Source organism: Aphelocoma coerulescens, chromosome 2 (genome assembly GCF_041296385.1).
Source record: "Aphelocoma coerulescens isolate FSJ_1873_10779 chromosome 2, UR_Acoe_1.0, whole genome shotgun sequence".
Taxonomy (NCBI): Eukaryota; Metazoa; Chordata; class Aves; order Passeriformes; family Corvidae; genus Aphelocoma; species Aphelocoma coerulescens.
In genome coordinates, this window is record NC_091015.1 from 105,817,631 (window position 1) to 105,844,369 (window position 26,739).

Sequence of the window (26,739 nt, forward strand, 5' to 3'; positions counted from 1 at the left end):
ATCCATCCAATATTTTAAATGCACAAAGCACAATGTTCACCAAAGTAATGACTTCACACATATAAAGTGACCATCAGAAATACCTAGTAGCTGCACTCTGAGAGCACTGAGGGGATGTTTTGGAGGACATGAGGGCAGAAGAACAGCAACCTCTTTTCTGAGCAGCTCATCTGCTGGTGGGCGGAGACATTGCTAAGGGGATGCACAAGTGGCAGCAGCAAGTGAACACCACAAAGGAGTTGGTGGAGCGAGGATGCCCCCGTGCAAATCCAGCCTGGCAGCACGGTGCCTCAGCTCCCCACCGCTCCTACAGCAGCACAGACACACTTCTACGAGGAGCAGCAGGCAAATCCTTCAAGGGAAACACAACCACAAGCATTTTCCCAGCTATGGGTTAATTTTCAGCCCGAGACACAAAGCTAGTTCAGATTTCTGAATTTTCCCATCCTTGTTCACATCGCAGTGGTTGAGCAGGATCTGGCGGAACTTGTCCAGGTCCACCCCGCTAATGCTGGGCTGCATACAAAGAGAAAAACAGTGCTGAGAGAGAAAATTATTCTGGATTTCCCTAGCTTGTAAAGAAGCCCATCCTGCAGCAACTGGGAAATCCACGCAAGGAAGAGTGACCAAAAGGCTCCACATCAGCTCATATGTGGTGGGGAAGCAAAGAAAAGATGGGGAATGGGTGCCCTGCAAAAGCAGAAGGGGCATGGCACTGTGAGTTGACTGTATAGAAATGAACCCTGACTTTTGTGCTCAGTCAAGGCCATCAGTACCTGATCCATATAAAAGAAAACTTCAGAAAGTTGTGCAATGCAGATCCCTACTCTACCAGACCTGTGCTTTCACCTGGTTTCGTCTCTCAAATCTGCTGTGCAAAGACTAATGTGACATTTCTGTCAGCATACTCCTATTTTACAGGCCAGTCAGCAATGTAAAAATACCTTCTGTGGATCAAGTTCATGTTGAAGACACATTTTACAAGCTACACAGTCTCTGTATGCTCCTAACACTGTACTGCCTGCTCTGCTTCCCATATTCTCAGGAGGGGATCAAATTCACATGCACAGCTTGTGGTGTCCAAGGGCAATGCTGATGAAGGCCCTTAGGCAAAGAACAAACTTCCCTCCTTTACACAGCACAAATCCAGCCTCCTGCCTGTCCCCACACCCTTCCCTGCACACTACATGGCCAGAACACACACATGCAGCCATCGACACACAGCTGCCACTCTCTGCTCGCTCCTGAATGGGCGTGGCAGTGCAGATATCCCTGTGCCAGATCACATAGTGTGGAAATACAAGAGCTCAGGCTCAGAGGAAGCAAAGACCAGATTCTGTTTTGGTCAAAAGCTCTGTCTTGGACTACATCTGGAAACTCAAGATAATCCAATGAAGACAGACTCTTCTGTCCATCAGAAGCTGAAGCAACACACCAAGTACAGTATTCTCAATTAGAGATAGACCTCAAGTATTATTTTCAAGTGTAGCCCTGAGTACTAATGAACCATGAGGTCATTCTGGTGAGAACCACATCCACAGGGAAAAGAGAAGAAAGAAATTGTGATGACTCATCCATGACAACACAGTTTGTCATGCTGTAACATCTGCCTAATTCAAAGTACAAACTAGAATGGACCTTTTAAAAATAGAGGGAAGCTGCATGAATTTGTGAGGCAGAATGTCTGTGATATGGCGAAATGCTCTGCAGTATATATACTGAGGTGGTGACATTCCCTTCTGCTAAAGATCAAACTGAAATCTGACACTATGTTCTTACTAATCTCTCTGTGTATGTAGCATTCCAAAAGCACTGATCTTTAAGAAATACAGAATATTAACAAACAGAGCCATGAAGATACCTTGACCAGTTCCATCATGTCTTTGACAAACCCATCCACTTCTGGGCCTTCAAGTGCTCCTGTTTTACTCTGAAAGAAGGAATAAACATCAAAACTCCACAGTGAGTCAAAAGCACTACAATGTTTATTTACTGGTCAGTACCACCACCTGCTCACCAAGCTTTATAGGATAAAGTTCACAGCATCATAAAATGGTTTGAATGGGAAGGGACATTAAAAATCATCCAGTTCCAACCATTCCACCATGGCCAGGAACACCTTCCACTAGTCCAGATTGCTCAAAGCCCTATCTAACCTGGCATTGAATACTTCTGGGGCTGGAAAATCCACAGCTTCTCTGGGCAAACCTGTTCCAGTGCTTCACTACCCTCACAGATGCAGGTCCTGAACTGCTAGAGACTGCCACCACCTCCTCTGCCTCCCTTGCATCTCCTGTAGGAAAACTGCTAATGCAGCAGCACTGGCCATGGCAATGCAGAAAGCCAAAATGGGTCCTTGACACAGGATCTCTGAGCATTGCTCCCCTCTGTCCCTACTTCACCCCTCCCAGTCTGGCATCTGGGCTCATGGGCCATGGGCTTGGGAAGAGCTGCCACTCCTGAGTGACTCCAACAACACCCAGCAGGAGGAATAAGTCTCAGCAGCACATGCTAAATCTGTCATTTACAAACCACAAGGGAATGAACAGGCTCACGGGACTCACAACGTCATAGTGTGCAAAGATCTTCTCAAAATCTCTCCTCCTTTCTTCTGTGCTGCAAGCCTGCATACAGAGAGGACAAACAAATGAAAATTTAATGCAAAAATTTCAAGTTTGGGCCCAGGCCATCTTAGCTGAGAGAGACAGGCTCAATGTATCAAAAATAAGCATTACTTACATCCATTTTAAATTGTAGAAGGAAATTTTCCTGGAGCGCCAGAATCCTGAATGGAGAGATTTAAATTATGATCTTTTCACTTTATCACCTGCACACAAACTATTCCGAGCTCTCATTGTTTGTAAAGCAAAGGGATGTTAGATTAAAGGCCTATAAAGGAGAAAATTGCCTGTGGGGTTATTTACAGAAGGCTGTTGTGGGAACACACTCCTTCCTCCCTTTCTGATGGGGCACAGAGGGTGCCCTTTGGATCACCACAGACATGTCTATTAGCACCAGTGCTTCTCCTGGAGCATTTCTGGTGGTCCTGCACAACAAAGGGTGTCAGCTTCCAAAGCAAGAGCTACCAGACAATCATTCCTCATGACTGGATTGCTGTGCTGCATTAAAGAAAGAGTGATTTATGGCTTTCTCTCGGAGGGAGACTTGGTGGTTGTAAAACTAAAGGACAAAGTAATACTGGCCTGTGTACCAAGACTGGCAGAATTCCTCTCTTTTCATCTCCTAAAGCCTACCAAGCACTAATAAACCCTTTTCTCTCTCCAACTGCTCTGATAACGCTGAGGTTTTTAGAGCCCATGACACAGAGCATGCTGAGTTGTGTCTGCATATGGAGGGATTTGGAGAGTGAGAAATGTGCTCAGATTGGAGGAGAGCCTCAGATGGCTTGGTTCCTAACAGGGAACTGTATTTAAGAGAAAATTCTAACAGCACCCCCCTTTAGATATTCTCCATCCTGCCTCTGATTCCTGCCATATATTTCACGGTCAAAGGGAACTGCTGTATGCGCTGCAGTTATTTGTGCTGGCATTTGTCGTGATACCAAGCAGAAACTAACAGTGGCAAACCAGCACCTCTCTCCCCTCATCCTTTAAACTGGTGTTTTAAGACTGTAGCTGCATGTTTAAAGTCCTCTCCAATCACTGCACATAGTTTTACAGAGACAGGCATACACTCTATCAGTAGGTAATGAAAATCCTCTAAAAGCCTCTGAAGTATCAAGGACAGAAAAAAACCAGAGGCCCATGACTGAGTCCCCAGCTTCATTCACAAGCATCTCACCTTGGCTCTCTAAATTCTTTCTTACTGCCACTGCCAAACTCTTTTGTGGTGGCACTTTTATTACTCAAAAAAGCAGTAAAAATTCTTTGCAGCCCCTGCTGCACATATTGATGTAAAATAAATGCATGTCTGTGACCCTGTTGAAAGGATTCTCAGCCTTCTTTTGGAGAAACAGAGCCACTGGTTGCTCACACCTCCTGGGAAGTGTCTCAGAAGTAGCACTGACTATGCACATTGGTGTTGTACAGACAGATCCTGGCATTGCTCCTATCACTGGCTCTAGGTTCTCAGATTATTGCAATGGGGACCATGGGTTGGAGAGGTGGGATCAGAGCAGACAATTTGATAGGAGGTAGAATTCCACTGCATGTCCTTAGAGGGAGAACATCACCTTGCCTGGATCTACCATTGTGAGCTGAAACATCCCACCAACGTTATTAAATCCTACCTTGCCAGGTCATTCAGGTCCAGCCGTCCATCTTTGTTTTTGTCAAAGATTTTCATCTATAAATCAAGAAGACAGAGATAAAACAGATGGGCCAGGAGGAGAACACACATGCAAAAAAAGCCAATATACATTTTGGTCTGCCCTGTGCACTCCCCTCTGCCTGCTCAGGGTGCTTGCCCAAACCCTGGGCACCGTGGCATCCTGTGCTAGCACCAAGTGCAAGGGTGGCACAAGGGAACAGCAAAACCCACCAGCTTTTTGGCAGCAACAACCCAAAGCAATCAAATACCAGCACTGCTCCCTTCCACCCTTACATGGGGATAAAGCAGGTCTGCAGCAAGCACCTTCAGAAACTAAATACTGACATTGCTTTGGCCCTTGAAAAAAAATGCCAAAAAAGGGGGAAACTTCCAAATACTTCCAGCTGGACTCCATCCTTACCTTTGACTCTTGCTGTGGCTACTGAGCAGCTGAGGTTAAAATGTCACCTTCTAATCAGCACTCAGGATTTTACACCACTAAAGCTGTGGGGCTTGCTTGGCTCAAGGCCTGCTGTTAGAGCACACTAAGACAGGGAAGAAGGTTCAGGCTGCCAGCATCAAGAGGTTAAAGGTTAATCTGTGTGAATTCAAAACTTACCATTTTCTTTTCCTGAACACCATCATTTTAATGAGCCATCACCAAAAAATATTAATTTATTTGTTGTACTTGGTTCCATATTTCTCTTCAAGGCACAAAAAAGGGTCTGTTACAAGGAAAGGGGTGGGGGGGATGTTTAATGAGTTGAAAACCTGAATAACTCATGGCTCAAAGTTCTAGAAAACAGTGCTTATGCAGCGTAATCGGTTCACTACGGATCTTTTGCGTATTGCACAGCCACTGGAGAAGGCCTGGACCAGTCCCTGTCTGACAAAGCTCAGAGGGACAGGAGTATCCCCTATGACTTAGCCTGAAGGTGTGGGAGCCAGCAGCATGTCCTGAGCACTTCCCAGCAGTGGAGCAAGGGCAGAGCCTAACACTTGTGTGAGAAAAGGTAGCATCTGGAGAGCTACCATTTCTCAGGGAGACTTTGCCTGTTTTGTCAGTGCTGCCTCTTCCCTGCCCCTTGCTCAAGGGCAGCAAGCCCTTTATTGTACTACATTTAGCTTGAGATTCTGCAACAGACTGTATACCATTAATTATTCTGAGTATTTTACACTACTGAGGTTTGGGTGGATTTTTTGAAGAGGCATTTGGTATGGGCTCACTTTTCCTCCCACTGAAAGACAGTATAAAAGTTGTATGAATGACTGAAGGCCCATATTGAGATATTTGGAAAAATGACATCATGAGAGCCATGTGGGTGTTCGGTGGCACAAGGAAAGATATTTTCCCATTTAATTGGCCTCTGCCAAACATGTGCTCTGTGCAGAGCCACTGAATGACAGAGGAAAGACTTCTGAACCTTGCTTTGCCCTAGAGCTGGAGAAATGAAAAAAGCTGCCAAGCCATCCTGAGGACTTCCCTCTGGTTGCATCAGTCCAAGTTGTCCCTTTCCAGCTGATCTAACTTCTTGCATGCTGCTTCCTGCCCTATTAGCTCTTCCAAAGCAATATGGCACTTTTCTCTGGTCTCTGCTGGAGCAGCAGTGGGACAAGGCTGGAGGAAGGGATGGGAGCAAAAGTTGCCTTTGCTGGTGCCACCAAGGGGAGAAATGTCTTTGCAGTGACAGCTTCCCACTGCCTCCAGAGAGATAAACCTGAGCCTTCAGTTCTTGGCTGATAAATGAGTTATTCTGCAGGTCATAGAAAATGATTAATGTTCTTTCTAGAAGTAAATAATCCCAGATAAGATTTCAAAAACCTCTCTACAAATAAAACATCAATACCTAACCTGGTTTTGTCTGTTGTTTGAGGAGAGAGAGAGAAGTACCCCTACTCCTTCACTCTTGCACGCTCTCCATCACAGGTGACTTTGCAACATGCAGCTTACATCGCTGCTCTAAAATATGCTGCCCAAAGGAAGCTTATGGAGACAACTCCTATTTAGATGGCTAGAGAGAGTACCAGCATGTGCGTGGTGGGAATACCAGAGTACTTGGGCTGTACAATAACTTCAGTGCTTTTGAAAATGTCACTCCAAATCCCTTGGTTTTGGCCAGCAAGGAGTGTTAGTTACCCACATGGTCTCTAGGAACTCACCACAAAGCAGTGCAGCTGCTATGGTGAGAGAGGACAGCATTTGCTGGGAAAGGACAGCTTTTGGGAGGTAACACAGGGCCCAGCTCTCAGGAACTCTGCTGCTAGGTCGGGGCAGCTCTGACTGAAGGTAGTGGTCTTTCCTCCATACAAAGATACAGTGTCCTTACCAAAACACACTAAAACTTACTGCCTTTAGCAGCCTTTGTACTTCACTTGGATTCTCCTACATGTTTCTGAGCTTCTGAAAGTGTGTTTTATTTTCTCCCATTTCTGGTGCATCTCAGAATTACTCTTTTGAGACTAAAATTTGGTGCTTCAACCTAGACTTCAAATTCAGATGTGTTTTTCCCTCTGTGATGCCTCAGAAAGGCAAACACAGAGCTTTTGGGAGAAGTTCAACTTCATGATCACCATGCCCTGATCTCTATACAAGCACACTGATAAACACCATGGTGGCAGCTAATGGGACCAAGACAGACTGATGGTTTCCTGTCCAAGAGCCAGACTTGGGGCACAATTTTCATTTCACATAGGCCTGTCTGAGAAAAGTCTCAAGTTTCTTTTCCAGTGAAACATCCCTAGCCTCATGTCCTTTTCCAGGGAATAAATACATAAGCATCCCAGCATGGCTGTCCTTGCCTTGGAACTGTACATGTCCCGCCTGCCCTGCGTCTGCTCTACTTTGTAGGTGGCAACATATTTTTTCATGGTTTCAGAAGCTGCAAATAGCCAGAAGGCTGAAGGGTTCTGTGCATCCTTAATGAAACAGACTAGATTAGAGATGGTGGTTCAGATGTGAAAGGCTTTCTGCTTCATTATCAATTTTGTGAGCATATGGTTTTCAACCCTACCTATTTCTGAATCCTTTACAATATTCCTGCAGCAGTGCAGACCCCATAAAAACACATTTAATAGAGAGATAATAAACTTCTTAGTGGATTGCTTAGTGAAAGGAAACATCCTTCTCTTGCACCCTGTCTTTGAGCTTGATATTAAATTTTCAGCATTTCTACTTATGGCTAACCAACTCCCCTGACCTCCTTCACTCAGCTCTGCAAGAGATAACCTTTGTGCTTTCTATTTGTTTTATCTTTTTCTGCCACAGCTACCCTGAATACAATTTTCAAACATATGCAATATTTTGATTGTCCATACCAGTCAACAGAAGGAAAATAAAAGTCTGGCTGGAAGAGCTAGGCCAAGCTCATTCTTTCCAATGCCTAACACATGAAAGATGGAAAACACATAGGGAAGAAGGGCTAGTGTTCACTGAATTAGTTCAGGTACCACAGCTAATAAGACAGACCTAATCCTGTTATCTGGACAAGTGGAGCGCATGCATACCCACTCCATGGCTGCATTACTCGGGGAACAGCCTGGGGAAATGTTTTTTAATTAAACTTTCAAGTTTCAAGCGTGTGAGTGTTTGATCTGATCTGCTAATTGTGCGCATGAGTACACAAAGAATGACAGAGGGTACCAATGCCATGTGACAAAGCATACATCATGGGAGAAGGAGATAATTGAAATGGTTATGAGGTTGTTTCTAATTTAAACTTTTGCCTTTGCACACCATCTTGATACGTTATATTTGATGGATTTTCAGTTTACACTCTTGAAAGGTATATTTACGCTGCCAGGCTGATATGAAACATCTCAATGTGGTTAAGGACAAGGTCTGGCATGTTTAAATAGCACTCAGTTTTACTAAAAGCTTTGTTTCATCTAGCAGTATGCTTTATAAAATGACGCATTTCCTTTACTGTCAAGCTACCTCATATTTTAAAGTGTTTGCACAAATTAATTCACTGACATTTTAATGGCAGTGCACGAAGGGCACACCCTCTGTTTGTCTGAATGTACTCTGAGGCACTCTGAGGCAGACAGAGAATATGTAACAGCTTGGTTTGCAAATGAAAGTTGTTACCTCTCTGTTTTTTTAAAGTACAAAATCAAAACTGCCATCGGCTTTTAATTCAGTAAAGGAAATATCTCTACTTTCCCAGTCCGGTGTTATAAAGGCCCCTGAAACACAATATGACAAACACACATTCATTGAAGAGCAATATAAGACTATAAATCTGAATTATTTTCCATGACAGAGATAAGGAAAGAAGTAAACAACCAAAATAAATAGGTCTGTGATAAACAGACTCACTAAAACCTGGTTTTACATCTCTGGTTCTCTTTCTTCATGTGTAATAAAGTGGGACATTCATTGAGAGAATCAGTTTTACTTGACCTCCTACTCTCACAAATGTATTTTAATATATATATATTGTGGGCACATATGCCCAACAGCTGAAACAAAAGTTGGCCAGGGACTACAGAGGTTACTGAGACTGTATAAAGACAGGCATCAGCCCAAGTTGCAGGACTGCCTATATCCTCTTTCTTTAGGGAAGGACAGGGTCACAAAAGCATTTGCAGAGTGGGTGGAGGGCCCTGTGGCCAGCAAGTTATCCTCAGGACAAAAGCTCAGTGCCCTGCTGTCCTAGGTTACAGTGTAAGATGTAACCAATAGTATGTATTCTATTATCATCTTCACAAGCTGTTAAAGCAGGTGGGGCAGTGCTCGTTATCTCCTACTATGACTCATCCCTGATAACTCCCTCCATGGGGCTATCTCTGTTCAATGGGCCATCAAGTACCCACTGTGTGACTCATAAAATTACATCAACCCATTGTGAGATGCTCTGCCCAGGGGGAGGAACCAAGCATTCCCAACTGGATATAATCCGGTGTTTGGAACAGCACAAGCAGCCCTTACCTACTGGATTCTTAGAGGACAAGAGCTGCCACTGGACCCTCAGGTGAAGACTAGACCCTTCTACAGGATCACCGCTTCAACAGAACCACTTCATCTGGTCTGCTACCACCACCCTGACTAACAGGGTGTCAGGTTGTATCCTGACTCTGTCAGTGTTCTTGTACTATTGCGTTTATTTTAATTTTCCTATTAAATTATAATTCTGACTTGCGAACTCCCACTGGTTTGTTTTCAAACTAACACACCTGCCCAGCCAGATTGCCTGTGTCACATAGGCAAGTCCTTTAGCACAGGATTTCTAAGAGTGTTTTGATTCCCAAGAGACCTATGCATTATCTATTGGGGTTTTACAAATCCTGCAGGCTCCTGAGTTCTGTTGGTTTTGATCTTCAGAAATGACGTTTGAGTTTAAATGGGATTTTCTGCTTCCCTTGGCTTATGCCACAGCAAGTGTGGTGCAAAACTGGAGGTGACAGCACCACTGACATTAAATTGAGAAGGGACACAGGAGGCAGATTTTTGTTCATCAGCTGTGTGGGTCCTCCCAGCATCCTTAGAGAGTTGCCGGGGAGGGAGGCCAGCATGGACCACTACCAGGAGGAGAAAGGAGGAGCAAAAACTGGTCTTTAGGAACCAGTGTTGTAGGTCACACTCCACTCTACTGTATTTCTAGAGCTTTGGGAAGTTTGCTCAGTGTGTTCACAAACATAACAAACTCAGTTTAGGCCTTTTTTCAATATAGTAAATGTGTCTATTATTACACCATTTCTTCGGTGGTCACAAGAGACTTTGTTAACAAAGATATGCTAGCTTGACTAGTAAGGTTGAGGGTCTAAATCACCTGAATTTTCTGTGCTCTGGCTTTTATTTACCTGCATAAGTACATTAGCATTATCACTGAGCACAAACAGACTTTCACAGCCATGGAACTGACCACACTGAGACTCTGGCATCATCCTTGCAAAGGATCCCCTCAATGTGCAATAAAGGTAGTCCCCAATGCATACTTGTAGACATAAACCATTCTCAGGGAGAAGCCAACCTCTTTCCCTTTGCTTTGAAAAGGTGAGAAGCCCTCAGCTGCAGGCTTGTGTGCTCAGGGCACATAGCTCAGTGCCCAGGAGAATCTCTGCAAGTAAGCCCAGCAAAAACCTGGTGTCATTACAGCTGGGGAAAATACCTATTCTGACTTCTCTGGGGTTCATCCTCAGTCATCACCATCTACTAGCTTTCAAATGGTGTAGTTCATGGCCAATACATGTTGAGTGATTAGTCACTGCACTTACATTATTGCCTCTCTAAAATATTAACCCATGGTGGGCAAAGATGGCATGCTGGCTGAGCAAGAACTATCCTTTACATTTTACTGAAATACAATAATGCAATAATACAATGATGATCAAAGGAGTTTTTTTATGCTCCATCTGACATTATCAACAGAAGGCAATGCAAAAAGTGAATGTCAGTGTTGCATGTGTGACTGTTTCAGCAGAATATGTAACTTAAATTGCTGAAGTTTGACTCAGAAATGAGCTTGTCCTGCATGCTGCTTGTAGACATTGGGATTACAAATTAGAAGTAATATGCTGCTATCTGGGAAGCTGTGGATTATCAGAAACCATATCTTAAATCTAGTTCATATCCTGGCATTTACAATATTCTATGTAAGTACACAGCTGTGTGCATGCACAGGTAGGGAATCTCACTCATTAAAAAATGCTATCAAATGCATATGTGAGATGGGTATTTCTGAGCTGAAATTTCACCAGGACCCAGAAACCTACTAAAAGCTTGACTTGAGGGGCTGAGGGGAGGTGGGGAGGGATTGGAAAAAGTTGTTCTACTGGCATCATCCACAGTGTTCTCATCATGAAGCATCAAGGGGGCCGGTCTTAATTTCTCTGGCTTGTGTTAATTCAGGAAGGCAGAAAATTCTCACCATGCTATTTAAACCCTCCATCCATTTTCAGCTATGATCACTCTGTCTCCCAAAGCACACACTGCAGGACCACTGGGGCCTCTTCTCAGGAGGCTCAGAGCAATACCAGGCTTCACTTCAACCTCCAAGAGCTTGCTCCTTGCCAACAGCTCTTGATCGGGAACAGCTCTTCCCATGGGAAGGCAACAAAACTACAAATTGTTTTCAAAGACTCAGAACTGAAAGTGGGTGCATGTAAATAATTATTAATACACACTTAATGACTATTAATGTATTAATGACAAATATGTACCTATTACTATGTAGGCATGGAGAAAAAACCAAGAACAGTGCCTACAAGGGGGCTTCCTCAGCACAGCATTGTCACTTCAATTCCCCCATGAAGAGTCTTGAGAACTCAAATGTTCTTTTGTGATTTTCCCCAGCGGCTTTAGTGCTTTTTAAGATTTGATTTAGCAGACTCACGGAGCTTGTGCAATGCCAGTGTGTTCACTACCTGTTTTCTTTACAGGAGTTCATCACTTGTTCATCAAATCCCTGATCTCTATCAGTGTTCTCTGATGAAAGGATGTCAAGGTCACAAGGAAACAGAATAGTCTCTTAAGAAGCGGCTGCTAAGCAACCTGATAGTGATGTTCCTTTCCAGAGCTGACCAGTCTCTTCCAAAACAAATACTTTCTCCTTCTTCTGAACCTTTTTTGTCTTTTTTTTTTTTTTTAATGCAGTATGAGATCATTCATAGCAGCACAAGGGGCAAGAATTTAGCATGCCCTTATTGGTTGATATGATATCTGCTCACACTGCTCACAAACTGCAAATACCCAGCATAAAACCATAAAATGCTGCCTTTTTTTTCCCTCAAGCCTGGGCTAGCTTCTTTAAAATGATAGTTTCTGCCTTTTCCCCTTTATCTCCAGAAGGCCCTAGGGTCCACTCAGTATATCAGTAGCTGCTTAAGATGTGTGCAGCCAGCTGTGCATGTACAGAAAAAAGGGCAGAGATCTGTATATTCCTGTGGAGACAGATGGGTTTACAGCTCCTTGGGACACAGCTTATTTCAACTGAATAATAATGATATTGGCCCTTGAAAGCCCTGAGCTGGATAGATGGGCCACCCTGAGAGACCCTGCAGTTCTGTGCAGCAGAAACAGGTCCTGGTCCCAAGGACTTTGTGTTTTAAAAAGATAAAAGGGTGAGAGAAAAGCAATAGGGGAGAGAAATATAAGTATGTCCAATCTGCAATAAAGGAATTGCTGCTTCTGGTTGCTAAAGATAAAACAGAAAGTCTGTTGTCAGGAAAAAAATGGATGGACCACTGACCCCTTTATCCTAAACAGTGGTGATGGTGGCAGAGTCCAGTGGCAGTGGGACTCTGCACTCCAGCAGCTCCTCACTCCATATGGGAAGGAGAGATGGAAAGCATAGGGCTGCCATTGCCCTGGGCCTTGACATCAAACCTGTGCTCCTTGAGTGACTTCTTCCTCTTCAATCCAGCCCTGCAAATGCGAGGCTGAATCTTTCTTCCCTCCTTGGAATTTTGCCTTCTTACTTCAGATAAGTTCATATGCAATCTTTTGTGCAGTGTATCTGATGCTATAGGATACTGCCCATGTGGATAATTTGCTGTTACATACAGAATTCATATCCTCTATTTTATTCCAGGACATCACAGGATAAGATTATGCCTGTGGCAATTTCACACCCTGCCTTAGAGCTTTTGGGATCAGGTGTGTTTATAAACATCCTTGATCTTCAGCTTAGAGAAAAGAATTGCAAGGAAAAAATAATCATCTGCCATATCCTCATTTTCTAATAACCATTAACATCCCTGATTCTTTTGGCATTTCAGCTTGGCAAACCTTTGTCCTCAGGAGCCAGATTTGCATTTCAGATCATAGGTTTCCCTAGATATACAAAGTATCCCTTTTCCCAGATCAAATCTTATCTTCTAACATAGAGATTAAACTGCCTCTCTGGAGATACAAAGCCATTCTACAAGAAATCATGGGAATAGAAACCAGACCTCCTGGCTCTCAGCCCTGGGCTGCATTGATACCTAGCTGCATTGGGGTAGTGGAATCACAAATCTTTCTTGGGAAATTAAGGGGAAAGGAAAGGAATTGGAGGAAACGAACCACCCACTGTCTACAAGCTTCAGATCACCTATTCCCCAGCACCTGATCAGAGATTAAGCACCAGGGATGGAAACCTTAACGGAGCAGAATGAAAGATATTTGCTACCAGCAAATACTACCAGAAAGATTTTTTTCCTAGCCATAACTTCTGGGCTTTCATTATTTTCAAGCTCTACCAGCTGGAAAATAATTTCTGCAGCTGGCATTCCTCTCTCTTCACCATCTTATAAATATGAAAAACAAAATATACACTCTTCTGAAACAGTACAGTTTCTCGCATTGCTCTAAGGGATCACATTTCTAGGCACAGACACATCATGTATCCATAACATGGTATTGCAAAATATGTGGGCAGCTCCTTGCTTGCTTGCACACCAAGCTAGTTTTTAGGTACAAACACAGATTTTGTGCCAAGAAACAAGGCAGTCCCATCTGAAAACCATTTAGAAAATTGTGGTGGTAGGTGTGTGCTAGTGGAATCCAAATTATACCCTTGAGAATGACATCAGAAATGAGATTTTTTTTCCCTTCTTTTCTTGTTTTTAGATGTTTAGATGGAATAAGTTGCTCTGAAATCCAGGTGACTGATGCTAAACCCACACCAAATATTATGTTGTTGATTGCAGTATAAAAGCTATATTGTCATAAGCCAGGCAGAGAACTGAAACTTTCGACCTCCCAGTCTTTCAGGGAAGCAGCAGGGAGTCAGTAAGGCTTTCTGGGCTTTGCCAAGCAGAAAAGCCAGATACCTGCATGTCTTGGGAGCAAAAGGATTTGCTAGGAGGGAGAGATGGAGGAAGGAAGTGAATGAGCTGGAGATCTGGCTGAGGCTGAGCATATCCTGAAGAAGGATGAACCTCACCTGCATTTAAAGCGGTTTAGAGCTCAGCTTGCTTTGGTGTAAAGTTGAGCTTCTTTCTTATAGGAAATAGTTCAACTCTAAGCAAAAATATGCCTTCACAGCTGATGTCCAGTGCAAAGAACTGCTAGCAGCAGTGTGTGCTAAATCCCCCGAGGGATCTCTGACATACCTTTTAAGAGGGCTCTTATGGCCCTACAGACATTGACCCTAAAGGAGATTTTAGGCTGTAATCTGATCTACGCAACATTAATTCTATCTTTTCTTACCATAGTATCAGTATATTCTTCCAGCTTTACTTCAGCAACGATCTTGTTATGCTGCAAAAAGAGATCTCGCAGGAAATCCTGTAGTAAGAAAAGAGAGAAATTTTACTCTCTAGAGTAAATTCAAGAAATAACAGCAGGAAATTCAATTTGGAATTCAGCAGGGTTACACAAATCTAGTTTCACATTCCTGGTTAGTACTTGGTCAGTTTGACCAAGTTCAATTTTTTTTATCGGAAACACGTTTTTTTGAATAAATTAGAAAATAACCAAATTTCCCCAGAGTCGGCATACTGGAGTGAGTCTTAATAAACTCATTAAATAAGCAAAAGATAACGTAAGTCCTGCAATACTTGCTAGTTGATCTTAAATCAAAATATTTGCCGTTCAGCAAAACCCTTAAGCATCCTCTTACATTTTTGCTGGGACACAGGCTGAAGCTACACACTGAGACATGGTGTGAAGCCCAGGGATGGACTTTCTGTGCTTGCTGGCTCAAAGTATTTGAGTTATGGTTTCTGAACAGGCTCTTGCCTCAATAGCCTGAGCTTTAATGAGAAATCAGTGTTCAGAAAATCTGCAGGTTCAGGAAGAGATTGTGCAGAAATCCCATTAATAAAACACAATGGGTTTGGCTCTGTTTAGCTGGGAGAGGCACATGTGCAAACCCAAGGTGAGGCAGTGCTTGTGGGTCTCACTGAATGCCTCAGGTCACCAAGACAACTGGGGCCATGGGACAAGGCTAGGGGGAAGCAGGCCATTGAGGGCAACAGCAAACCATCCTCCCTCCTGCAGGGCCCCTGAGACCATGCCAGAAGGCATGAGTCCTTAAACTCACTACGAGCAACCCAGAAATGCCGTTTGTCAACCACACAAAAAGGCAGCAAATTGGTAAAGGAAGGATGGAAGGGCTCCCATTGACATCAGTGAGCTGTAGGTCAAGCCCAGAGAGATTTGTTAGAGTAACTTACTTTGAGTTCACCAGCTGAAATAAATCCACTGCTGTCAGCATCGTAACTGCGCCAGATCTGAACGGGGACAGATTGATGCAGTGACATAAATATTGCAGTTACTCATCTGCTCAGTGATAGATGGTAAAGATTCAAAGCAGAACTTCCATAATGAGCAAGTTGTTGCATTATCCAACATTTAATTAATTGTAGATGAAATAAAATAAACTTTTCACACAATAGCTCTTACTCACACTTGGATGCTGTACATGCTACATGCTGCTATCACGTTTAATGCAGACACACTGTCTATAAAAGGAAGACAATACTAAGAAACTGCTTTGCATTTCTTACCTAATTTGTACATGCAGCTTCTTTTACTACCCTGAGTCAAGGCCATACACAACTGGCCATTGATCTGCAGAAGCCCCCAGCTTGTATGTGAAATAAAAGTAACTGCATGCGGTCTTGGAAAAATTGAAATTCCATGTTGGGATACTTAGGGGCAGAGATCAGAGGAAGACTGGGCAGAGTTATATGGTCTTGTTGACCCAACTTATGGAGGTTTCCTCTCCATGCCCTGAGAGTCTAATGTTTCAGGATAAAATGGTGCTTAAAATGTGCCTGGTCTGCCCTCTTGGTTTATGCTGTACTGCAGCTGAGGAGCTGCAGGGGTGAATTGATGAGTGGGAGGTTTTGTCTGTGGTGGTGTGACTGATAGGTGGCTGAGAGTGTTTATGAAATATAATGAGCTCTCTGGGTACCCTTGGTCCAGCCCTAGGTACCACACCTCTGTTTTGCTGGTGTAAATAATGTAAAACCTTCTCTACTTGAACAGGTCGGAATGTGTTTTGCTTTCACAATACCCATCTATTTCCCAAGCTATGTTCTCCAGAGGGCAGAGGGATTGGTGTTGAAGAAGCTGGTGGTGTGCAAGGGGGAGGAGGCAATGTGCAGATACAGACCCGCATGAATTCCACGCTGCTGTCCAAGGGAGTTTCCCGTCGGAAAAGCAGTAGGAAGTTCTCGTCATCCGGCAAGATCATATTTGCAAGCTGGATAAAAAACATTTTTAAAAAACCCCACAACAAAAACCAGACACACACCATGAAAGTAAAGTAAAGAAAAAACTTGGGTGGCTGCTGACCCAGTATGTGAAATGTAAGTTTGGCTTGTTTCTCTCTTGGAAATAAATTCCAGACCAAAGGATCTGGCTAATGCAATACTCCATGAGTCACCTCCTCCACACCCAGGCTCTATCTTCCAGATCTCCCACATCTGCTACAGGTCTTAATCATAGAATGGTTTGGGTTGGAAAAGACCTTTAAAAGTCATCCAGTCCAACCCCCTGCAATGGGCAGGCACACCTTCAACTAGATCAGGTTATTCAGAGCCCTGCCCAACCTGATCTTTGATGTTTCTAGGGATGAGGCATCAACCCCTCTGGGCAACCCCTTCCAGTCCTTCACCACCCTCATTAAAAATAGTCTTCCCTAACCTACTCTTAATCTACCCTCTTTCAGATTACCCCTTTTCCTACTCCTATGGACCCTATAAAAAGTCTGTTCTAGTTCTCCGTCCTTCTATAAAAGAAATCCTGAGCTGGGGTTGGGCAGAGATACCTCCTGGATTTGCAAGCGTCCATCTGTGGTGACATTGTAGACAGACATGAATTGCTCCTTCATCCTCTGAACTTCTTCTTCTGTGATGGTGCTCTACCATGGGGAAAACAACAAGTGCATGAAAATTGCTGAGGGCACTAGAAGACTTCCTGGAGGAAATCTCCCCTCATGCACAGATAATCACCAGGATCATCACAGCCTTACAGTTGGGGGTAATGCCTGTAGACACACCATTGTGGATGAATTTTTGGAAATAAGTCCTATGCATGTCTTTGTAGCTACTAAGCTTTCAGTTGGAAGATCAGTGTTTGGAAACCCCAAAATATCTCAGTGACATCTGCTTCTTCAGCCAACTGTTTCCATTATATCACTGGGGTTTGGTTTTGCTCAAGTGTGTGTTATGGCAGTTTCCATCCTGCTTGTTTTCAACTTGTGCTTTTCAGGAAGATATCCTTATCCTTGAATGACATCTCTGGAGTTCATTAGATCATCAGCCTTGAAAAGTGTCAGTGGAGCTGGATTGCTGCTTATTATTGCCTGTCAGCTGATTTAAGACCTGGCACCAAGCCCTGTCAGTGTTCCTGGGTTAATAGCATAGAATTTCAAGCAATTGACATTCCCTTTGTATCTGCTCAACCCTGTAATCGATTTATACATAGTGAGGAGTTCTCTGGACTTGTCAGGTTACGTGTTTTGACAGGCATCACTGTGACAGGTGAAATACAATGCTTAGGTTCATCAGGCACGGTTTCTTTAGCAGCAGCCATGAGGGTACCCACTCTGACTGGACCACACAAAATACAATTTCCTTCCCCTGTGAAAAGGCCTCTGGTCATATGAGCTTTGTGGCTGGGCTGGGAAGCTCACCTAGTTAATCCTTCCCAAGCAAATAAGTCCTATGTTACCCTCAGCACCCACACTGAGCAGGTCCTGGCTTCTTTCCCAATCGTGTGGGAAGGGGCCCTCTCTGGGAGGGGAAGGAAGGAAGGAAGGGAGAAGGACAACCCACACTGGCTTGTGGCATACCTTTGTAGAAATTTTTACAAGACAATAAATTAACTTCTTCCCAACCCCTGAATAAAAGTCCTTCAAAGTTTTTATCTTCTCTACAACCATGTGGATTTAGGACTACAGCTATTCCTTCCTGAGTCTTCTAACGCAGCTTCTCATTTCCAGCTGCTATTGAAGCTCCATTAGGTTGTACACTCCCTTCTTTATTACTATGACACAAGACCATGAGGGACTTTCCCAAATTTACTCAGTGCACTGCTTCACGCAGTGCAGCCCTTGGAGTGCATCCTTGCTGTGTAACACCAAGGGCTGGCACCTCCCAGTTTGGGATGGAACACCCAGCAGTGATCCCACAGGGATGCACCCAAGATGGCCAGTCCCAGGAGGAGGGGCTGAGCGGATCCCAGGGCATGGCTGCAGGATCTTGCTTTCCCATGGTGGCGTCCAGAAAGTCCTGTGGGCTCGGGTGTTGAGGGCACAGCACATCACTGACCACACGCCTTGGTTTTCTTTCCCCTTGGCATTATAACTCACCCTCATGCTGTTTAAATTGCCTTCTGACAGCACATTGACACTTGGAGACACCTCCCGGGATTTAGGCAAGCCTATCAGTTGCCAACTTCAATAGGCTTGCAAAGTACTCTGAAATGATCCTCCTCTGTGCCCAGTAGGATGAGTTATTTCCAAAATGATAATCACAGCTGATATTTGAAAAGTGTGCTGTGCATTTCAAACTAGTCATTTGTTAAAACGCTTACTGCTCAACTTGGTGTCAGCTATCAGCTACCACTTCATTGAGCTCTCTGTGGCAGGGACACTGTTATATGCATAAAAATAGGACACCCTCCTTCGTTATATAAACTGATTTAAACTATGGGATACATCAAGTAAACGCCTGGAATACTTACAATATTTACACAGCTCCAAAATCTTTTAGTCCAAGGGGTTACTCTACAGTGGATTTTTCAATTTGGACAATCTTTCTCTCTTCATAAATATTCTACTTATGAAAGAAAACTGGTAGTAGCTCCACCAAAACCGAGCCTTTACTCACAAAGAAGAAAAGATACTGCACAAAACTGGCGTTCCGAAGATGCATGTTCAAGACAAAATTATTTGTATATTACAATTTTTTACACTAAAAATTATACATCTCATGTTATGACCACTAGGTTTCAAAGGGGGCTTTGAAAAAAAACCATAGACCATCCCAGAACACTGAAAAAGTAAATAGATCCAATAAGACATATTCCAAGCAGAAACTAAGGCTGGGAGACCTGGTTTTCAAGACTGACCTACTGGTGGTACAAACAAATAGCTTGCTCTAATTGCCCTTCTATTCCACAGACATTTAAAAGGCTGGAAAAACCCCATAATCTATATGATCTGTTCCCCTTATCCAAGCAAGAACATGATCTGAAGACTCACTTCACCCCACCAGCAAGGATGCTGGTGCACAAAAAGTTGGGAGGGGACACAGCCAGGACAGCTGACCCCAACTGACCCAAAAGATACACCACACCATCTAGAATGGTGCTCAGCATACAGAGCTGGGGGAAGAAGGAGGAAAGGAAGATATTTGGAGTGTGGTGTTTGTCCTCCCAAGTCAGCATGATGGAGCCCTGCTTTCCTGGAGATGGCTGAACACGTGCCTGCCCATGGGAAGCGGTGTATGAATTCTTTGTTTTGCCTTGGCTTGTGCCTGTGGGTTTTGCTTTACCCATTAAAATGTCTTTATCTCAACCCATGAGTTCTTTCACTTTACTCTTCTGATTCCCTCTCCCATTTCACTGGGGAGTGAGTGAGTGAGTGAGTGAGTGAGTGAGTGAGTGAGTGAGTGGCTGTGGGGGGGTTGAGCTATCTCTTGGGTTAAACCTGACGTAACAAATAGCAGCATACAAAAATGTGCCTCTTGACTCATAAGGTGGAACAGGGGGAAATGGCTTTGCAGCAAGTAAATGTCTGCAGCTGAGCACATCATTCTTTATCAGAGAATGCTGTCTTGATTATGTTGCCTGTCTCAAGAAACAGATCTTTAACCAGTTTCAAAGGTTTGCAATGCTTTCCCTTTTGTGAGGGTTTAAGGGAATGCTGTTGCATCCTTTCCAGTCACTGTCTGTACAGAGAAGCCTTTCTCCTAATTCCTTACTTTCCCTGGTGCATGCACCTCCCTGAGTTTGTGGATGCTGTGTGGTTTCCAAGGGCTGCTGCATGTTCTCACTGTACAGCCAGAAAAGAAATCTTTACTACTTACCATGAGGAGAAGGCCATGTAATTTTTATTCTCATAAAAGAACACAGTTCAAAATAACACCATGACTTTGTTCACATATTTTTCAGGGCTAACAAGTAAATTTCTTAGTATGAATGTTCTTCCACAGAGTTTTACAGAGAAAAGCTTCTGTGCTTCAAGATGCCCTAACAAATAAATTTTCTGCTTTCTCCTTTCCATGTCCAGTCTCCATCTTCCCTTTTGTGAAAACCCTTTAGAAGTATTTAGCATCACAAAGGTAATCTGTTTTTTAATAGTGTTTGTAATCACAGAAAGGGCACGATCACATATTTTTAAAATTTCTACAGCATTTAATTTCTTTGTCATGGCTGGTTATGATGGTTTGGAAACCTGGATGTAATCTGTTTTCTTTGTTAATCCATTCCTTTCTTATTGTTGCACTCTTTGCCTCATGCTGACTAATTAAGTATTTGCTCCTTAAGGGATTCATGTGCTTGGCAGAAGTTTGCCTTGATGAAAACAAACGATGAGTCACTTGGTTTGGGGGGCAAAAAGTGAATCTATGGAGCACTGCGGAGCCTTTCCTACTTAATGGAATTGGATCTCTCATTTAATTCCTGCTGGTCAAGACAATTCTGTAATAAATTGATTTATTTTTCCTTCTTGACATGATTTTAGAAGCAAGCCACTATATTGATTAGGGTATTAAAAAAAGATGAAACTACATTTAAGTGACTATTATACACTGTTTCTTGAAAAAAACTCAGAGAATTTTCTGAAAATGCTGGCTTGAGTACATATGTCTTCTAGTGTTTCAGCCAAATATGACAGAAAGGCCAAGGGTCCCACAGATATCGAGTTCCTACAAGATCTATGAAAATAAATTGTGTCTGCCAAGAAGGACAGTTGGAAAACAAAATCAACAACAATTATCATGTCAAAAGCCACACAGTACAGATATGAGGCCAGCAAGGACCACATGAGAGACATCAGTAATGTACATTTTGAGTTTAGAACAAGAACCTTTCATTCTTGGGCCAAACATTTCTTCATTGTAAAAACTAATCTCATTAATGACTCTGTTACCCCCATGCAGTTGTAGGTTGGATTGCCTGCATAATTGTGGGACATCACTCTACAGCTCCAGGGCCAAATTCTCCTTTGGGCCAATCTTGCTCACTTCAGTGCTATCACTTGAGAATACAGCCCTGTACTTTGGTTAGGATTTACTAACCAAACTCTGTACTCCTGCATGCTACAATGGATGAGCACTTATCCTGTCATCCCACATTGCATTTTTGGTTCCTTTTTTAGCCCTCATCAGCACAAACGTGGGAAAGCTTTTCTCACACAGTAGACACCAGCATCCAACAAAGGCTACTGCAGCCTTCCTTGTGCCATCATGGTTTTGTGGTTAGGCTTTGGACAGGTTCTTTGTTCTGTCCTTTCTGCTAGGCTGAAAGTTGTTCGATGTGCATTTGGGAGATGAAAACACATAGTGTATTTTTTACCATGGGCATGTTTAGTTTCCTTTAAGAAATACCTCGAGGCACTTCCATGCCTTAATGTGGAGGAACAGGGATAGGAACTGGCCAGGCTAATCAAGGCGGATGAAAGCCACACCTAAAGAAATAACTCTATTTGGCAATAATCAGAATGATAGAATGGTTTGGGTAGAAAGGAACTTTACAGATCATTCAGTTCCAACACCTTCCCCTACACCACGTTGCTCAAATCTCCATCCAACCTGGCTTTGAACACTTCCAGGGATGGGGCACCCACAGCTTCTTTGGGCACCCTGTTCCAGGGTGCCTCTCCACCCTGACAGTAAAGAATACCTTCCTAATATTTAAATAGCCAGGATTTCCTGGGGGTTAGAATTCTGAAATATTCTGGATGTGGATGAAAGTTGATTGCTTTCTTCTAGGAGTCTTCTTGCTGTTGACCTGATGGTCACCAGTGACTTTACATCTCTTGGGGTGGTAAAGCACATGGGAAGTCTGCTTTGGATGGTTTTGAGGCTGGCTGATGTTTTGACCATTAAACTTTGTTTGACTAGCTGTTGCATTCCTGACCGTGCTAAATTATGCACATTATTTAGATAGACAATACAGTGTGCAGGGGAAGGAGGAAGTGCCAGAGTAACTGGAGGGTGCTTCTATTCTTTGGAAGTAAAAAACAAGGACAAATCCTTAATAGCTGCTCAGAGTGAGCTCCAGAGGATTAACTTCAGTCCCTTCCAGTCATAGCTATCCATGTGGTTTTCAGGCAGGAGGGATTATAACAAGGCTAATACCTGTCTTGTCTGATCAAATTTATACTTCAACAATTTTTGTGGCCTCCTACACACTTACAGTTAGATGAAGGCAACCATGCTTTATCTGAAAGTTTTCTATCTAATTTGAGTATAATTTAAGCAAAGTGAAATACCTTCCTGAGAAAGCCAAATGTGCATTTCTTTCCATATCTGCCCAGACATCATTGGTTTTATGGAAATTTTCAGTAATCCAATCCTAAAATTTATAGCCATTCATCTATAAAAATCTTATCTAATCCTTATGAGAATATACATAGAGCTTCCTTAAAACCACAGAAAAGAGAAAGCAAGGAAGATCCTTAATGATCTTGATGCAGAAAGAAAGATGTACAGGAATATAAGACAGAAATGCAGGAGCTGTAGTTCCTGTTCTAATAAAATTCTTTGATGCTGAAAGAAACTGTCCTTTCCACTGAGATTTCACCTCAATATAATAAACTTCTGGAAAATGCAAGGAAAGAGGAGCCGTAATGTAGAAGAAAGAGGTTTATGAAAGAGCAGAAGAGAGCCCAGGCAGCTCATGGCAGCCATGCAGTAGCAGCCTGGAAGCTGGAGGCTCAAATGGTTAGAGAGAAGTCATAGGAGTGATAACAGAAGCAGGTGGATAATGCCAGCACCTTGCAATCATAATGCTGGTGTGAGGATGAATTACACACACCTGGAAACTGAAGGCATTTTCAATGGAATGGAATGGAATATTCCAGTTGGAAGGCACCTACAACAACCATCTAGTCCAACAGCTTTGAGGCTGGACAAAAGTTAAAGTGTGTTGTTAAGTTCATTGTCCAAATGCCTCCAGCAATCACCCATTGGAGGAGAAGGGACAGGAAGTAGCATCTGGGATTTAGTTGGTTTACTACAGGTCTACCTTTGTTGTAAAGTCTTCCCTTCCCCCCCCACTTGTTGATGGTTCAATAAAAGACAATGAATTGGCCTCCATCACTGCATGCTATTTCAAGTTTCTTTCCTCGCTCAGAGTTGTCAGGAAGAGCTGTGTCTCTCAGTTTTCTGACAGGCTCGTTTTTGCATTGCTTTCCCAGCTGCTCCCATCCCCTGGCATTTAGTCTCAGCTGGGGATGTTGCAGTGTAGCCGGGAGGAAAAACAGAGCTGAAGAACCACGGTGGTCATTAAGAAAAATAACAGCTTAGGGAATGCAGGCTGAAAAAATATAATTATGAAGCCATTCTCTATTCAAGCAGAGACAACTTCCAGTGCTGATAACATTATTTATCACTTGTGTAGCACTTCAGACACAGTCACTAATTAATCCTTGTGACACATCTGTAAGTTATGCCAGTGTATTGCTGTCTCCCCCTTCTACTGTGCAAGGAAACGGAGACATTAAGAACCCAAAGGAGTAAAGGTCAGGATGAGTGGTACAGCAGAGAGATGCTCAGTCCCAGTGCATTACTTCTATCACAGAGGACACTTTCCTTCTGGAGGATGGTAAAATCAATGCAGAGGGGACCCTTTACTCTTCCTGCTATAATCACAAGCCTGTACAATATAAATCATGTGAAAAAGATAAAAACAGCTCAGGATTGTTAGACAAACTCATTGTAAAAAGGTAGTAGAAACCTTTGTTTAATCTGGTGCTACAAGTGATCCCCATACCCAGAGGAGTTGGCAGAGGACTGCTCTCAGCCTCCCAGGACAAAGCTCCCCTTGGGGTTCTGCCACAAAGACAGACTGCTCTGCCTGCAGCCTGATGTGTTATTATCCCTAATACTACCAGAGTGGAAATACTGCCAAAAATAGGCAAGAAGACTAGAAGGAAAAAACCAAAAGCATTTGACAGCCAGTGTGAGTACCCTGAAAGTTAGTGAGCACTGTCTTCCAGAATTAGCCTATTTCTTCTATTTAATAGAAGGAGAGGGAGTTGGTTCTTTCTCCATTCAATCTGTGTTAAGCTATTTCTTTTAATGGCAAAACTTAGATAGCAGAAGCAAAGGAAATGCAAATTGGATTGGGGTGCTGAATTAAGCTGGAGTCATCCAAGCAGGGACTTCTAACAAGCAATAAAACTATTACTGATTTCTTAAAGCAGTAAGTTCATGACTAAAACACCCTCATTTTGCAAGTTCTGTGTCCTGATAACCAACACAGTGTAAAGGAGTTCACACTGGTATCAGCAAGACCACAAAAACTGCTGTAACACACCGGGTTTGCAATCCAGCTGGTGTGATGCTGTCCCCAGAGCATCATGTGAGTGGTACATAAGGGCAGCTATGGCCTAGAGTGGGGCTTGGAGTTTCTCCTGACTCACATGCTTAGGAAGCTGCCTGCAGCATAAGATCCCTGGTGATCACCATCAGCTCACTCCAGAGAGCCCCACTTGGAGGTCCCTTGCTTCAGCTACCTGCTGCAGCATTGACCTCTGCAGCCTGATTTTAAGTGTCTCCTTCAACATCTCATGTTTGCTGTCACTGAGTTTGTTTGAGCATGCTTTGTGTAGCTGTTTCAATACCCCAAGACTAGCATGCTGCTCCCAATTTCATCCTTTGTTCCTCGGTAAATAATCATAAGCTTTCTGATTTCTCTTTTAATCAGCTTTTCTGTGTCCTTAAAGATTCCTATTACTGAATCTTTTTTGATTTGTTTGAAGTCTTTTTACGTGCCTATCTGTTCATCTAACCATGCATGCTCTGAAAGACATTTCTGCAGAAACTGCCAATATTTCAATCCAAATTTACTTGCAAATTAAATAAAAATATGCTTGAAAAAATTACTCATGGCTTCTATTTTTTTATTGTAGCCCTAAAGATCCAAGAATAGTAATTGGCTTGTAAGTACAATTCTGATTTTACACTTGATACTCATGAATTTATGCCTTTTATCAGCAACCTTTTCTCTCTTTGTTAATTACTTTTTGCTTAAAGGAATTGCTTAATCGCTGGTTTTTGGCACATCCTCTCCTTCCATTTGGAAGATGTTTCCTTGTTTTCCTATCTGGGCACACGCTGTGTAGAGGAAATATTAATATATTCTTTGTATACTATATTCTTTAAGTGCTGGCCTGAGGATTTCTCCTTCACTGATGGTGACATCATAGGCAATGTATGACTTGGAGCCAAGGAAACCAGCCCCTGTAAATTGTCATGCAACTTCTGGTTGTACTGAGATGCAGAGAGTGAGAGAGGGGAAGTGCTGCCAAAACCAGGAAAGGAAACCAGAGGAGAAACCCAGAAACGTTGGAGAGCCAGGTCTGGATCTTAGAAGCAACAGAATTGACTCTCGTTTGGCTTTTAGCCATTTGTGGCAACATAGACATAAGCCTTCTTCCTAAGCACCATTTAAAATTAATGACAGCATATGTGTTAAAAATTGACCTGGGAAAGAAATCTATCATATTAACAAAACTAATGAGCACAGGCTTGGATAAATAAACCATGAACATTGCCCTCCTGCTCAGTCAGCCAGGCTGTGTGCCGGTGCTTTTTCACTTGTTTCTACTCAACAACAGTAAATGACTTTCTCTCCACGCTGCCAACCAGCCCCTTCAGCTGCTGACAACTGCGATCTCACCCCGACAGCACTTGTTGTGTTGGAAACAACTGATCAAACTGCTCAGGTGATGGCATTTGTTGTTGTACTTGCTTAAATGCCACCCTGTTGCCAAAAGAAAAGCTCTTTACCTCAGGATTGCTAAGAAAGTCAGCAATCAGGGAATAACAAACACAAATCATCTTTCAGCATAACTTTTTTGCTTGGACCTGATGCACAACTAACACAGCACAGTACTTACTTCTGGTCCCAGTTTCTCCAGGAGATGATGAAAAAAATCGTCAAGCTCCTTCCCTTCTATGTAACCATTGTCTAAATAAAAAGTAAATGTATTAATGATCAGGGGTACTGCCTAAGTTCTATGTGGGCTGCATGCAGGTAGCCCAAGGCTTCAAGGTCAGGATCTCAGCTGGGGCCCTGCCTGCCCACTCAGGGGAGCCCCATATCCTACTCAATTTCATCTGTTCACTTCTCCGTGAGGGCTGGGCACAGCTTCGGAGTTTTCCTTACAGAAAACTTTTCAGAAACAAAAATAAATCCACAAACTGGGACCAAAAGAGAGAACAGCAGATGAAACAGGGAAGTGATGAAAAGGCAAAACTTTTGGGTGAAAAGGGGAATTTACAGCTGTGATATTCATAGTAAGGAGGAAGAGGGGGGCTCGAAAACCCCTGCAGGACTTTGTGGGGGTGAAGCTTGGACAT

General features: G+C 43.1%; 1 protein-coding gene across 1 annotated transcript; it reads right to left on the reverse strand.

The window, feature by feature from the left end:
• Positions 1-10: 10 nt before the first annotated feature.
• SCGN (secretagogin, EF-hand calcium binding protein) lies at positions 11-26,739 on the reverse strand. The gene is made up of 11 exons (XM_069004966.1): positions 26,661-26,739; positions 26,277-26,347; positions 16,971-17,063; positions 16,314-16,403; positions 15,370-15,426; positions 14,402-14,479; positions 4,250-4,305; positions 2,740-2,785; positions 2,565-2,624; positions 1,862-1,930; positions 11-516 (listed from the first exon to the last, which is right to left on the reverse strand). The coding sequence occupies exons 1-11, from the start codon at positions 26,737-26,739 to the stop codon at positions 388-390; spliced, it is 828 nt and encodes a 275-aa protein (XP_068861067.1). The 3' UTR covers positions 11-387.